This window comes from Chelonoidis abingdonii, chromosome 16 (assembly GCF_003597395.2).
Source record: "Chelonoidis abingdonii isolate Lonesome George chromosome 16, CheloAbing_2.0, whole genome shotgun sequence".
Lineage (NCBI taxonomy): Eukaryota > Metazoa > Chordata > Testudines > Testudinidae > Chelonoidis > Chelonoidis abingdonii.
The window spans coordinates 4888438-4903904 of record NC_133784.1 but is presented as its reverse complement, the minus strand read 5'-3'; the positions used below and the strand labels follow the sequence as shown (position 1 = coordinate 4903904).

The 15467-nt window shown below is 40.8% G+C and overlaps 1 protein-coding gene across 12 annotated transcripts in view; it reads right to left on the bottom strand.

Annotated features, from left to right (window-relative positions):
* The window catches only part of BTRC (beta-transducin repeat containing E3 ubiquitin protein ligase), a 173703-nt gene that overhangs the window by 113697 nt on the left and 44539 nt on the right, over positions 1–15467 (bottom strand). For 5 of the 12 annotated variants that reach the window (XM_075072928.1, XM_075072924.1, XM_075072926.1 and 2 more), the window contains one exon: positions 10291–10398. The exons of the other annotated variants lie outside the window; for them this stretch is intronic. In XM_075072928.1, the coding sequence (XP_074929029.1) occupies positions 10291–10398 (108 nt within the window). The remainder of the gene's footprint in view (positions 1–10290; positions 10399–15467) is intronic. 12 annotated transcript variants of the gene reach the window in all.

Here is a 15467-nt window from a genome sequence, read left to right as displayed (position 1 = left end):
AAAACAGGTTTCTATGAATTTTTATATCAAGAGCTGGTCCCAGGACAATTTAGGTTCTAGAAATAGATTGTTTTAAAAAAGTACTTTATACACTGTATGGAATGGATTCATTCCCACTTATAGCTTCTTAAAGCAGCCCTGAGCTCACTCCTACGCCACATGAAGGTGGCTCATACGCTGTAAAAAGCCTCCAATTCCAGGCTCTACCAGCAGGAGACACTGTAAGACGGGGTTCGCTGAGCACAAGGATTTTTATTATGAACAATCCAAAACATTGACGTGTTGTTTTTCTAAAACTTGACAAGAAACGGTATTGTGAGACAAACATGTATCGCCTATTTCATGGGGTCACTGTAGACTTAATTCATCACTTCTGAAGTGCTATAGGAGTGCAGAGCATACGCTTCTGAGATACCAGACATCTTCATATGTTTATTGGCTCCTTTCATTGACTGGGCTAAAAGAAATCCTCCTTTAGTTTACTGGATCTATAGCTGTGTATTTGGAGACCTAGACCCCAAGTTCTATTCTACAAAGCTGCATGTATGTGGCTGGCTTGATGACTGCGGTATTCACGGACAGAGTCAAAGAACGTCTGACAATGGTGCAAAATTACTCTGACAATCATTTAAAAATAAACCCTCCTCCCCCCATATGTAACATTTGGACAAGAGCATTAGGCCTGCAATTAATTATTTGAACATTTGATTGGCAATGTCTCCTGGAAACAGTCTCCTTGACTATTTCAAAAAGAATCCAAGAAGGCAGACAATCTGATACAATACTAAAGAGAAACAACTATACACCAAAATAAATTCTGCAGCCTGGTTTAGTTAACACCTCCTCAAAAAGTGGAATTTAAGACAAAATGCTCGTCTGCAGAATTCTTTTGTCTTTTTGCAGATCTCAATGAAACCGGAGACGTCACAGTAGTTGCACACATAGAGCAATCTTGCTGATTCACATTAGATTACCAGATATCAAGAGATCGCACATGAAGAAATGCAATAGAAAAGGATCTCACATATCAGTGTATATGTTGTTTATTTATTCTGACAGGTGTTGTTTAGTTTTAGTTACACTTAATAGCATCCTAGCAAGTTACATTAGCATCTTTCAAAAAGTAATGAAGTCTTACTAAGGAGACCTCACTACAGTGCTCTCTCTGTTATTAGATCGCTGTTGAGAAATTATTTTGTGAGAACAGGTGAAAAAGAATAGTGGAAATTAATAAGGTATTGTATCTAGCTGCCTGGTTCTCATAATAGTAAAGAGCACGAAGAATAGAACATTTGATTATTTTTGTACATAAACCAGGAAGTTTTCATATGCTGCAGGGAACAACTTTTTAATAGAAGAGAAATTGACAAAAATGTGACTTAAGTCTTCCTTCTACCTCTGAATTTTAGGATTCTGCAACCACATTTCTCTTATGGGGCTTTTTTTCAAACTGGTATGTGCCTAGTTAAATTCCTGCTTTATCAGAGGTCAGACCTTGTTCTGTTCTCCTATGTGTGTTTGCATTAAAGTTCCTCTTCCTTGGAATTATGAATGCATGATATTTTTTTTACTTGAATCACTGAATTGTGACTAGCAGAGACTTAAAAGACTGGATGAGAAAGGTTTACTACACTTTTCAGCGTTTCAAAACTTTCCCAGGTTTGTGGTAAAATTATATTCTTTATCTCTGCCAGTTCAGCAGAGATTTGTAGAACATGATCTTGTGTAACTGGTTACATGTTAAGCACTTCCCACAGAGTTCTTCAAACACAAAATTATAGTAAAGCCCAGTGATTTACAATAGGCTATCCTGGTATTAACTTCACAGGCAGGCATTAATGTTTAAGAGGGATTTTGATGCAGCATGCTTAATCCACTCTTTCCCCCAATACAGGGCACTAAAACTCCCATTAGAGGCACAGCAAAAAGACTGATATTAAATAAAACCTATATTAAAATATTTGGAACCTCAATCTTATGTATCTATTAAAATTAAGTTATTTTAAAGCTTTTTAAAAACCAAATTGTTAACTAGAAATTCTAGTGAATGAAACTTCCTTCCTTCTTGCCATTATTTAAAGCTTTAAAAAATGTCCTGGGACCACCAGAATTAAATGGGATGAGTTTAGCCCTAGGTTATGCAAAGGACTGAAATACTGTCTCTTCCCTTGAGACCATGCAGTACCGCAAGTAGCCATTAGATAGCAGCATAGCACATATGATCTGTCATGTCTCCCACTACCTTCTTGCTCCCCAAGGCTTCAGCCCTGCTCATTTCAACACACACACACACACACACACACACACACACACTAGCTGATTGTAATTCAATTAGTGCCTTCTGCAACTCCAGAAAAGAGTAATTCAATTAGTGCATTGTGGAGCTCTACAATACCTCTAAGCAGATGTTCACAATCCTTAAGAACTGGAGCTAGCTTTAAAAATACCTGTATCCCTTCAATGTGGCACTATGTATGCCATTTGTCAAAACAGCTTTATACACCCTTCTGACTTCTAACAGGGGAGGGAAGAAAATCCAGGCTTGGCTGGCAGAAGAGGGTTTGTTGTATTTTTTTTTTTTTAAACTGATCAACCAAGCAATGCTGCTACGCTAGACCTCACCACTCTGCTTACCAGGAACAGCACCGGGTTTTACACAGTAACATGAGATCATTAATGCAGAGTTGAAGCAGCAGCAGCTTAGTGGTTACAATGCATTTTTATGCTAATGATCCCATTGACTGTTGTATGCTGGGGTGAACAGCTGAATGGCGTAGGCTCTGTTGTACCACACTTTTTGCTACTTAGGGCTTGTCTACACATAAGTGGCTGCAGCTGCACTGCTGTAGCGCTTCAGTGAAGACACCACCTATGCTGATGGGAGGGTTCTCCCAGAGGAATAGCTAACCCACCTTCCCAAGAGGCAGTAGCTATGGAGATGGAAGAATTCTCCTGTCGATCTAGCGCTGTCTACACCAGGGTTAGGTCAGTTTAATTGCAGCACTCACAGGTATGAATTTTTCGCAACTCTGAGCGACGTAGTTATAGTGGTTTAATTTCCTAGGGCTAGTCTACACTGGCAGTGCTTTATTGTGGCTTGTGTGGTCACAGCAGAGCGCTAGGAGAGAGCTCTCCCAGTGCTCTTAAAAAAAACAAAAACAACAACAACAACAAAAACACACCTCCACAAAGGGTGTAATATCTACACTGGCACTTTACAGCACTGAAACTTGCTGCGCGGGGGGGGGGGGGGGGGTGGTAACACCCCTGAACGAAAAAGTTGCAGCACTATAAAGTGCCAGTGCAGACAAGCCCCTAGTGTAGACCAGGCCTTCAACTGGAGAGCTGAAACATACATTTATATTTTCAGAAGTTATAAATGTTAGACATTTAGGTGGAAAAGAAGCAGTTTTCTAGTTATTAAATTGTAATTCACTCTTGTAAAAGCATTTTTTAACAGAAAAAGCCACACCACTTACTCATCTACTGCCATGTTTGGAACGTTTCCTTTGCAATCATACAGACCACAAACAATTTTTTTTAAATGGAAGCTTAGATCCTAGAGCACAATTCCGCATCAGAGAGTAGATTCTGTAGTAGATTTCCCAGCCATGGAATGACAGACAACATGGAGCACTGGTTAGGAGCATCTAATGGATCAGCTAGATGGCAAGGTCACTAAAGCAACAGGGTGATAAGTAGGTTCACTAATATTTTTTGTTGTGTGCACTGCCCTACAGCACTGTATCTGTTTACCAAAGCCCAACAACACACAGACACACACACTTGGTCCTGCTACTGAAGGCAGGGGGCTGGATTCAATGACCTTTCAAGGTCCCTTTCAGTTCTAGGAGATTAATAAATAATTGAAGATATACCAATTAAAGCTAGACTAGTGCTGCAGTATCCTTCCATTTAAAAACTACAAACTAGGGTGCACACGCATCTCATTCCACTGGACATTGGACTCCTGAACCTTTAACTCTGCCACACCAGTAAATATTGAGCAGTTAATTTGGTTGCATTTCTGCCATTTCTCTTATTCCCTTTCATGCATTTAATTGCTACTGCTTTCATTCTTATCAATAGGGCCTTACCAAATTCATGGTCCATTTTGGTCAATTTCATGGTCATAGGATTTAAAAATCGTAAATTTCATGATTCCAGCTATTTAAATCTGAAATGTCAGATGTTGTAATTGTAAGGGTCCTGATCCAAAAAAGAGTTGTGGGGGGGGGGGGGGGCTTGCAAGGTTATTGTAGGAGGGTTTGCAGTACTGCCACCCTTACTTATGTGCTGATGCTGGCAGTAGTGCTGCCTTCAGAGCTGAGCAGTTGGAGAGCGGCCGCTACTGGCCGGGAGCCCAGCTCTAAAGGCAGAGCCGCCACCAGCAGCAGCACAGAAGTAAGGATGGCCTGGTATGGTATTGCCATCCTTACTTCTGCACTGAGGCCTGCAAAGCTGGGCACTCAGTCAGCAGCCACTACTCTCCAGCTGCCCAGCTCTGAAGGCAGTGCAGAAGTAAGAGTGGCGCTACCTCAACCCCCCTAAAATAACTTGAACACCCTTCTCCCCTGAAACTCCTTCTTGGGTCAGAACCCCCAGTTTGAGAAATGGTGGTCTCCCCCTGTGAAATCTGTATAGTATAAAGTAAAAGCCCACTAAAGACCAGATTTCACAGGGGGAAACCAGATTTCATGGTTTATGATATCTTTTTCATGAATTTGATAGGGCCCCGCTTATCAGTGAGCCAGGGTGAAGGAAGCAGGAGGAGCGGACTCTGAACATGTCATATAAGAAACTTTGCTTAAAAATCCAAGTGTCACATTGTGGCAGTTCAATATTTCATAGCCAATACAAGGAACAGCAACCCTGCAACTTTAAATCTTTGCCTCCTCTGTCAGTCTCTCCCCCTCTCATTGTAATGCCAAAGGGAACAGCAATCAGAGTGGAGATGTTCAACGTGATAGAGGTCAGGACACCGGTGGATCAACGTACCAGAAACACGACCTTGTTTATTTTTTTCCCCAGTATTATTGTTTACAGGGTGCTTTGCTCATGTACCTTGTGGTTCTTAGCTAAAAGATGAAATTACAGCCCAGGATGAAGCGCTCAGGCACACATCCAATTTGTGTTTCCATCTCAGAAAACAAAAAGCTTCTGAGGCCCTCGGGCTGCCATTCAAACTTGGAGAGGCTGACATTTTTAACAGCATGAACCAGCGACTGGCAGAGAGAATGATCTAATGCATTTCTGACTTGTCAATCAAAGATCTCACCTCTGCTGTCTTGTAAACAGTTGGGGACCACCTAACTACATTCATAAAACAGGGGTGAGCCTGCCACCAGCTGGGGGGTGCCAGAGCCACATGCTCTGGATCTTAGTCACCAAAATTATGATTCACTTTTATAATGTCACTGTAAATAGCCTGTAGGCACATTTCATAGGGCCACTGGAACAGAACCAGAGCAGGGAATGCAAAGCAGGAGTCGGTCAAGTGCAGCTATTTCTCTGTGCCGATGGAATCTCTTGACCAGACAGTATATTTCATCTCCAGTTAGACACAAAAACTATTATACTAACAATTGCTCTTTCCAGTGCTCAATAATTCATTTTAGAGAAATTGTAACAGACATCTGCACCCAACACGATGACTGAAGAGCATGCATAGCTTGCTTTGTATGGGTTACTTACCTTAAGGCTATCAATAATATCATCATTATTACCTCTCAGATTTATATATACACAGTAATTTTCAGTAATGAAAAACTCAACTTTTTAAATAAAACCTGTGACTAGTCCAAAGGAAACTTGCTTTGAAATTTACAAAGAGAGCTGAACATGGGATATAAATTACTGACAATGCCTCTCTTAAGAAAAACTATTTCAGATATATCAATATCAGCCATGGTGAAAACAAAACAAACAGCTGCCCCTTTCTCTTTGCAGCCTGTGTGTACCAGATTGCGGCCCATGCATTTCAATCATCCCACATCTTTATCGCTCACCCTTCTCCAAAAATGGCCTCTATCAGAAGAGATGGTGCACATGTGCCATCAGCAACTTAACCCTGTCCGATCTGCTAACATCAAAATTACTCTCTCATATACTTCATTCTAAGGGCTTTACCCAATCAAATGACAGCACCCTCTGTCATCAATAAGCAGGTCACACTAATTTGCACAAAACTGCACAGATCACAGCCACCTTCTTTAATAAGGAGCTACAGCCTGTGGAAGTGATGCTCTGTGTGTATTGCCTCATGCTCAAGTACTCAATTTAACCAGCTTCAACTATAGCAGATTGTGGGAATTTATATGAAATACTCTGTAAAGCAGACTAGAAAGACTACAGTGTCTCAATCCTCCCCTTCATTCAACAGGATGCTTCTGACTCTACCATGGGGATCTAACCCTTCTCTGTTTTCTAGGCCACCCATCACCACGCTACTGGATGTCAGAATTGGCAGCCTACAACTGTTTTATTTTCTTTTTGAGCACCCAAAATTGTGCCAGGCACCTTACAACAAAGACATGGTCCCTGCCCTGAAGAGTTTACAGTCTATATCTGATGTAGCACTTGGGTGGGAGTCATCTGCCATGCACTTATTGTGTGAGCTTGGGCAAGTCATTTAATCTCACTGCTTCTCAGTTTCCTCACCTGTACAATGGGAATAATCACACTTACCCACCTTTGTGAAGCACTTGGGAGATCTACAGATGGTCATCACTAGATGAGTGCTAAATCCTATTACCACCAAACATCTGTTACCCAAATAAGAGAAAACCCAGACTATTTTAACTTTTTGCACATTCAAATCTTGCAACCTTGAATGTCTTGAGACACAATCCATTTTCACTGCACTCGTGTGTGTTTTAGCACCAAGTTTAACAGTAAGTCATGGTTCACAATCAGCTACGGCTCTTAAACATGACATATGCGGACTTCTGAACTTGCATCCTTTCTTTTCTGGCAAGTATTTTACGATACGGAAAGTAAACAACTTTTTTCAAAGTGAAAAATTTCACTAGAATATAAATACATCTTCTGCTGTGTGTCCCGGAAACTTAAAAATATTCAGTTTCAGAGACAACTGTATATGACTATTTTTATTATTAAGAACATCTACACATAACCAGGATTTCTGTTGCTTAGGAGGGTCACAGTGGGATAAAATTTGCCATCAGTTTGGAATGGCATGCTCTTCATGGACATTAAAGCCCTGATGGCACTTTTCCTCTTAACAGTAGGGGATCAGTCCTTTTGTGTCCTCTGCTAAAATTTCATCTTCATCCCCTACCCTCACTGCTACGCAGCATGTCATGTACCAGTTTGCTGTTGCTCTCCATCAAGAGCTGGTTGCTTTTCAATCATGGTTTGTGAGCACATTTGGATTTTCTGAGATAAGAGGCACTAGAGAAATATATCGCTCCTGCTGCTTAATGCCCCACGCAAAAATCAGAACTCCAGTTTGGACATTGCGGCTACCTGTTGTGATGTCAAAAAGCATTGTCAAATTGAATTGAGGGACTGTAAGAGCCTGTTTTCAAACAAATGGTTTGACAGTAAAACAAACACACGAAGAGAAACTTGGATGTCATCTGACATAACAAGAGAATTCTCTAACTCAACTATTTGCCAATGCTTCCCATGAGGTGTCAGCAGGTTGTTAGCTGAACTATTTAGAAAGTGCCTGTTCTGCCATTTCAGTCTGAGCATTTCAAGGCAAAGCATGTAAATAACTAGACAAATTCAGCAGTGACTAAGTGGCATTCCAGATGGCACCTTCTTTCTTGCCACAAGCAAAGAAAATTGATATTCTTCTCCAGTTACTTCAAGCTTGCTAAAAAAAAAAAAAGCTTAATATGAGAAAATTTGCTGGGCTACAAAAACAGATCTTAAAATGCTACACTGAAAATTCTGTATAGCACCGAAAGAGGTGGAAATGTATCTTGATATCCTAGTCATTGAATGTCCCATCCCCGCACCCACTCAGATTACTGCAACAAAATAGACAGCAACCTAAGGAAGCAAAGAATCCTGTGGCACCTTATAGACTAACAGATGTTTTGGAGCATGAACTTTCGTGGGAGAATACCCACTTCGTCAGATGCATCTCATGCTCCAAAACGTCTGTTAGTCTATAAGGTGCCACAGGTTTCTCTGCTGCTTTTACAGATCCAGACTAACATGGCTACCCCTCTGATACTTGACAACCTAAGGAAGAAATCTCATCAGACCTTGCAAGCTAATAAAGGTCAAAGCCTAGTCAAAAACTGATTGGGATAAAGGCAATGCAAATGCTGCAGAAACTGGTGCTGGATGTTCAAAGTTTCTCCCTTCAGTTAATGCCCCAGCATGGGACATGGGGTTCTGTGCTGCTAGAGAGGTGTTTAGGATGGCACATGAGGCAGAGTTTCCCACCATTCACAGTCATTAAATAGCCTAGCCTCGGAAATTTCTCACAGGAGCTAAATCCCAAATTCTCACTGTACTTTCAAATGGATGTGGTATTCATCATCACTTCCAGTCCTGAACAGTTGTGTTCCTGTTACACAGCTGATTTGTTCAGCTTCAGATGGGGATACATTTTGTTAGGTGGTGAAATGATTCTTGAATATCAGTAGTGTATAAAGTGCTTTGGGGTATCCTGAGATAAAAGGTGCTATATAAATGTATTTTTCTAAAAACAGAAATATATATTGTACTATTGGAAACAGATCAAGCAGAAAGAGAGGTACTGGTTTCAGTATGCAAACTGCACCACACACACTCTATCAGGGTTTGCCCTTAAAGTAGAGCTTAAACACGTTGGATATTTATTCCTCAGCAGAAACTCAAACAGAGGCCCATCTGATTCAGTCAAATTATGCAAATCAGGATTAGAAGTACGAATCTAAATACTGCCCGTGTCTCCAGAGTCCTCTTAGAAGGATATAAAAGCTCTCTTCCCCTCCCCCACTGAAAGCTCTGCAAGGAGCTTGCTTTAGCCAAGGAGGGCTGACAGGACACCTTCCAGAGTCCATCAATGCTAGTGCTAGGTCAGCTAGAAGGATTGCTGCAGAATGATGTAAGACACTTAAGCATCCCTCGGGACTGAGAGCATCTCTCCACAGCACTCCCTAGTCCTGCCAATCCTGGGAGCAGGAAACCAGATCCAAAGGAAAATGCAGGTTTCTTGTGTGCCATCTCTTGAAGGCAGGTAACTGACTTTCGTCAAAATGATTCACAACTTAAGGGGTACGCTGGATCAGTGATTGCTCTTCGATTCCCAGAGGTTGCTGGGGAAAAGCCCCATTGGCCACCATCTGCCTGGGACAACAGAGTCTAGCTAGTCCTCTCTAGTGTGCACCCTGAAGCAGTCATTCATGCCATTGAGCCTCCAAGGCCTGATTTGCAAGGCACTACCTCTGAACTACCCCAGAAGCCTCAGCTAATGCAGAATCAGTTATCAGCTCCCAGGAGTGCCCGGCACAAAAGCAACACCTGTGCATAGCTCAACCTGCACTGCGTCCATGTTCATCTCTAGCTGCAATTCAAGGTGTTGGCAATGATTCTGAAGCCCTGAATGGTCTGAGACATGGTTATTCAAGAGTTGCCTCTCACTCTGCACTCCATATTGATGTAATTAAGATTGGGTGGGACATGCTTGCTATCAGAACTGAAGATCTGAATACTGCATGTCTAGCAGCAGACCCTTCCCCATCTTTGGAATTATTTCCCTTGACATCTCAGAGTCAAAAATCTACCAAACTTTAAAGCACAACGCAAAATCCGCTTGCTTTGTGCGGCATCTGATTAACATTTCTGTGTTCTAATTTTCTGTAACCAAAGCTCCTGGGCTGCCATTATTAAATCTAACAAAATAAATCCAAACGCAGGGCATCAGTTATCAGTGACACTGCTCCAGCCCATTGATCGCAAAATTAAGGCAATTGGTTGTACGAAGGCCCAGATCAGAGACTGTATGATGAATACTATGTGCCAGTTACACTTGTTAAAGATCAGTTGCATGCTTTTTATATACCTGAGAACCAATGGCAAAAAGTTGATGGTACCAGACCAATTCAGGCAAAATGATATTAAAAACAAAGCAGTGAAAATGCCCCAGAGTGATACACTCAGAATCTACATGAGATGAATTTAATGACCGTAGGAGTTTTGAATGGCATGAGGAAGCACACAGTTTGAAGCAGAATAAATGTAAGCAAGCAAGAGAGAGCAAGAAACAGACATGCATACACAGACAACAACGAGAGAGAGCGAGAGAGCGAGAGAGAGAGAAAGTACCTGGAAAGCTGTGAGTGCGCCAGTCCCTGGGTTATACAGGCATCGCAGCGAGGGCATGCTGTCCGCCAGGCTGGAGCAGCCCAGCCACAGAGATCTGGGCATAGAGCACTGCAGAGAAAGGACAACTATGAGATGGGACTGTATGAGACAGGATGGCACAGATTACAGGAACTTTGACGGCTTAGCTGAATTGCATCAATACAGTTGCAGCTGGCCTTTAAGACTCAAACAGCTTCAAGAAACACACTATTGATTCATCTGTCTCCTCAAAAACTTTTAGATGACACAGTATCAAAAAGTGAAAAAAAGAGGTTATGGTCCAACAAATTAATTATTTAATCAGCTTTTTGCATCTGTTTTCATGGTACTGCGCTAAACAAAGTTATTTCTTTCCAGTTAATCAGTTCTCTCTCCCTCCATGCATAGCCACCTCTCAAATACACCACAGAGTGAAAGATTCTGCAAGGTAAGCAGAAAAATGAAAGGCAAATTCCATCGGATGGTGTCAGGGAAAGAGAAAAGATTTTGTTCCACACACTCTCACCCCACCCCTGCACCAGAGTGAGCAGGAAGAGGGGGAAAGAGCGTATCGCCCAAGGGCAGGGGTTCTCAAACTGGGGGTCAGGACCCCTCAGGGGGTCACGAGGTTATTACTTGGGGGATCGCGAGCTGTCAACCTCCACCTCAAACCCTGCTTGCCCCCAGAATTTACAATGATGTTAAATATATTAAAAAGTGTGTTTAATTTGTTGGGGGGGGTCACCCTCAAAGGCTTGCTGTGTGAAAGGGGTCGCCAGTAAAAAAGTTTGAGACCCACTGCCCAAGGGCAATAACAACTCAGTGGCTGCAAAGGTTTTCTGTTTCTTCTTGCTCTGCTATTCATTAACTAAACTGCAGTTACCATAGCAAACTGAGTCTTCACCTTTCCAAATGGATCAAAAAAAAAAATTAAAAAAAAAAAAAAGAGGGGGTTAGCCCATCAAAAAAAAGGAAAATAGTAGCCACTAATATTTAAAACTATTCCATTCTGATATCCAGAGTTTTTAAATCACTAGCACTGAAGATTAAAAATATCACTGGCATTTTGACAACAACTCTATTCTTATCAGTTACAGAACTTTTGAGTCATAAACTTGCTGTTTATTTTATCACTGGCATGGAGGTGTAATGCCAAAACATTTTAAATGGGCAGGCACCTAGTTACAAACACAGTAGGATATGACAGATTAGTTACATGAAATATCACACCATTATATACTTCATCTCCACACTCCCATACCATATTAAGCCTTTTTTCTAAGAAGGGGGATGAGAGAAAATTTGAGTGGAAGGGACAGCTGTAACGGTGTGAAATGGCAGCTGTCTTTTGAGCTACTATTTCTCACTGCTCTGGGAGGAGTGGAAAGTCTTGAATTAAATTTAATATGCGGGAGCCATGTAACCAATCCAGAAATGGGCAGAAAGAGGACAGCCTCCAATATTCATAATTTGTTGCCATACAGACAACCACACTTGAATTAACCCTATCTCCAGTTTACATCATGTCACTTGGGATATTTTGCTCCAACTGATGCTTCCGCTTCAAAAATATACGTATTTTTCAAATTCACTGGAGAATTTAACCTAGGAAAAGGTGCTTTTTAGAAGTTTTGGTTACCCTATTATAATCTCACCACAATTTTATCAATAAATTCTACACTTGATAAAGAACCTAGAATTCAAGAATCTGTACACTTTATAAACATTAACTTTACAACCCCTCTGTGCGATAGGAAAGTGTCACTTATTTTATTGCCAGGCAAACTTAAGTCAAGAGAGAGCAGGAATTATGGATCAGGTATCACAGCAAGCAATAGAAACCCAAGTCACACTTCTCAGTCTGCTGTTTTAACCTACCAGACAATACTCGAGTACTCCCACATATAGAAGAATTCTAAATCCCAATGCAGAAACACAAAACAAAACCTACTCTTATTAGCTATAAAGCTCTTATCGTGTCCAGGCAACTGTAGCCTTAAAACTAACAGGAGTAAAAGGCATATATTTATTTCGTTTTAAGTATTTGACATTTTTAATAATTTATTAATTTAAAACCAGTTCAAAGCTGTTTATTTATCAGTGTCTGCTTTCATTGAGCCTACTGCTCACCAGGAGATTAGCTACAATGCTATGGTGTCCCCACTAATGCAAAGCTAAAAATTAGCATTGAACTTCCAAAACACATTTAATATTGCTGACACCTTAAGATGCTCTGCGCTAAGTGGAACATAAACAAGATTATAAGAAACATATGGCTACAGAGCACAAAGAGTCCAGCCATGGGCATTTCTCAGAGTCATAAGTACATATTCTAGAGATTTAAAACATACCCTTTACAGAGCTATCCAAGTGCCACTCACAGCAGAAAGGTCATAAAGGAATTAGAGATAATCATTCTGTTCAACCTTGCTACCCTTCTTTTCCCCACGAAGGCTGCAAGCACTTATTTTTCATAACACAATAAGCAGTCATTTACTTTTACTGATGTTAGTATCAAGGTCTGACCCACAGGAAGCAGAGACCAAGTGACCAAGTACCAGTAAGTCTTGATACCACAAAAAGCAGAGGTTAGTACACATACTATTGTATACATATGGTATGTCATAAAAAAATGAAACTATCTCCATTATCACAAGACATTTAAAATGTAACTGTTTTTCTTTAAACGGACATTTTATAGGGGAAATTAAGAGATCAGTTTCACAGAACTCCTTGCAGCTAATCAGGATGTACTTATTTACATATGCAAAGTAGTCCAGACCTCAGTTATTTTTGACCTGTGAGGAAGTACACAACAAAAAAATAACCAACTCCTTACGTGACTTTTGAGCTAGTCAGCTAGGATTTTTCTCATGTATGTAACAAGATTTACATTACCACTGGAGTTCTGTTCCCTTTTTTTTTTTTAATCAACATTTCTCTTTAAAAGAGCAAAGGTTCACATACTGGGGGGAAATGTCATTCCTGTACTTGCTTTCTGCCCACTGAAAGAAGCAGAGACTCTAAATTACAATTGGGGACTGAAAGAAGCTTATTCACAAACTCTAACAAAAAGCCCCAGGTGTTTCAATAGAAACAGCTTGTGTGTAAATCAGATGAGTGGCCCAACAGAACAACTTCATTTACAGCCTGATCTCTGAAAATCTCAACATCCTCCATCCTCCAGCCACCAACCAAGCCAGATGTCAAATACTCACTTCTGTATTGACAGCTCCACCAACAAGGGGCTGGCCTCAGCACTTACTGTTTGAAGCTGACTGACAAAATCCTCTCTTGAACCCATGTCAATATACATCTGTATTTATTTATTTTTAAAAGGTGCAAGAAGTGCTGAATTTTGACTGTAGCCAGATGGGAATTTTGGTATTGCCACAAGGTATTGGTCCTAACCCACAGCAGCTTCTCTGCACATCTAGCATTTATTATACTAAAATTTTGGATTTCTGCATACCTTTTGGACCCAAGAGTGCTTTGGAAAAATTAATAAGCCTCAACACGTGACAGTTATATCCATTTCATAGATGGCAAAACTGAGGCGGGAGAAGAGATTTACACAAGGTCACAAAGTCCATCCACAAACACAGACAAATAGAAATTAAGTCCTCATTCCCAGTCCTGTGCTTTAAGTACAGGAACATGCTCCACTACTACAGAATGTAGGAAACGCAGTATCAGATCAGACCAGTGGTCCATCTACTCCACAGTCCTCTCTCTCACAGCAGTCAGTACCAACTGCTTCAGAGGAAGGTGTAAGACACCCCAAAATGGACAGTTACAAACCAACTTTCCCATTAGGGAATTTTCTTCCTAATTCCCACACTGAGGGTATATCTACACTGCACACTAAGCCCGGGCTCTGACTCAGGTTTGATCCCAAGCCCCACTTCTGTCCACATACAAAGCAGTATGACTCAGATCAGCAAGCACTCAGGACCACGTCCTCAGACCCTTCCTCCTATGAGCGTGGGTCAAGGTCATAGCCCAAGCCCCGCTGAAACTTTGGTCTAAGCCCTGTCATTTTGGAGTGAGGAGGCAGCTCACGCCACAGACCTGAGTCAGAAGGTTTGCAAGTGCAGTATGGATCAGTTAGCATAGTTGTGGGATCTGAGTCAAGCAACTGTAAACCCAGGGTTATAATGCAGTGTGGACACTGAAGTGCAGGTTTGGAAACACCAAGTTCACAAGCACAGGTCCCACAGATCTGGGTTTACAGTGCACTAGACATACCTTTAGTGGCTGGCTTAAATGCAGAAGCATGATGATATTTTATATCGACATATATCTACTATAATTCTGAATGTCCTTTAAATATAAATGTCTAATTCTTTTCTTTTCTTATTTTAATCTTGCTAAACCTTAGATTCAATTATATTTTGTGGTAAAGATCACGACAGACTAATTAGAAATTGTGTAGAAAATTATTTCCTTTTGTTTTAAATTGGCTGCCTTTCAATTTCATTGGAAAGCCCATTGACCTTGTATTATATGAAAGGATAAATAAGAGTGCCCAATTTCCCTTCCCATGGCCATTCATTATTTTATATACTCCCGTCTCATGTGCCTTCGTATTCATCTTCTGTCTAAACGAAACAGTTACAATCCTTTCATTTTCTCCTCAGAGAGAGATGCATTAGGTTTCTTTATTTTTTTCTCCCTGTCTATCTCTGAATAAATACAGGGTAATGCATTTCATTTTCTAGTGAGTTGTCCATTCACCCACCTTTGGTCCCTCTGAAGATCCTCAGTCTAAGACTGACCTAGATTTTTGTTATCCATTCACCCTCCACCTCCCAAATCATTTAACATATTAAAACAAAACCAGTTCTAATACAAATCTCATTGTTAACTTTTGCCATGTTGAAAACTAATTATTTATTCCTGCTCTTTGTTGTCTCTTAGCCAAGTTCTAACCCATGGCAACAATGCTTTACCTTGACAAAGTTATCCTACCTGTTTTATCAAATTTGTTCTCTTCTTGGTCCTTTCAGAATGTGTGTCATGTCAGAGGTTACTAAATATTATTTATTCTGATCTGTTCGGGATCAGAAATGCATCCCCTCCTGCACAACTTAATGGTCATTACTTGGAGAAAAAAGCAGATAATTTCCAGAAACACAATGTGTTTTTACAAATATAGT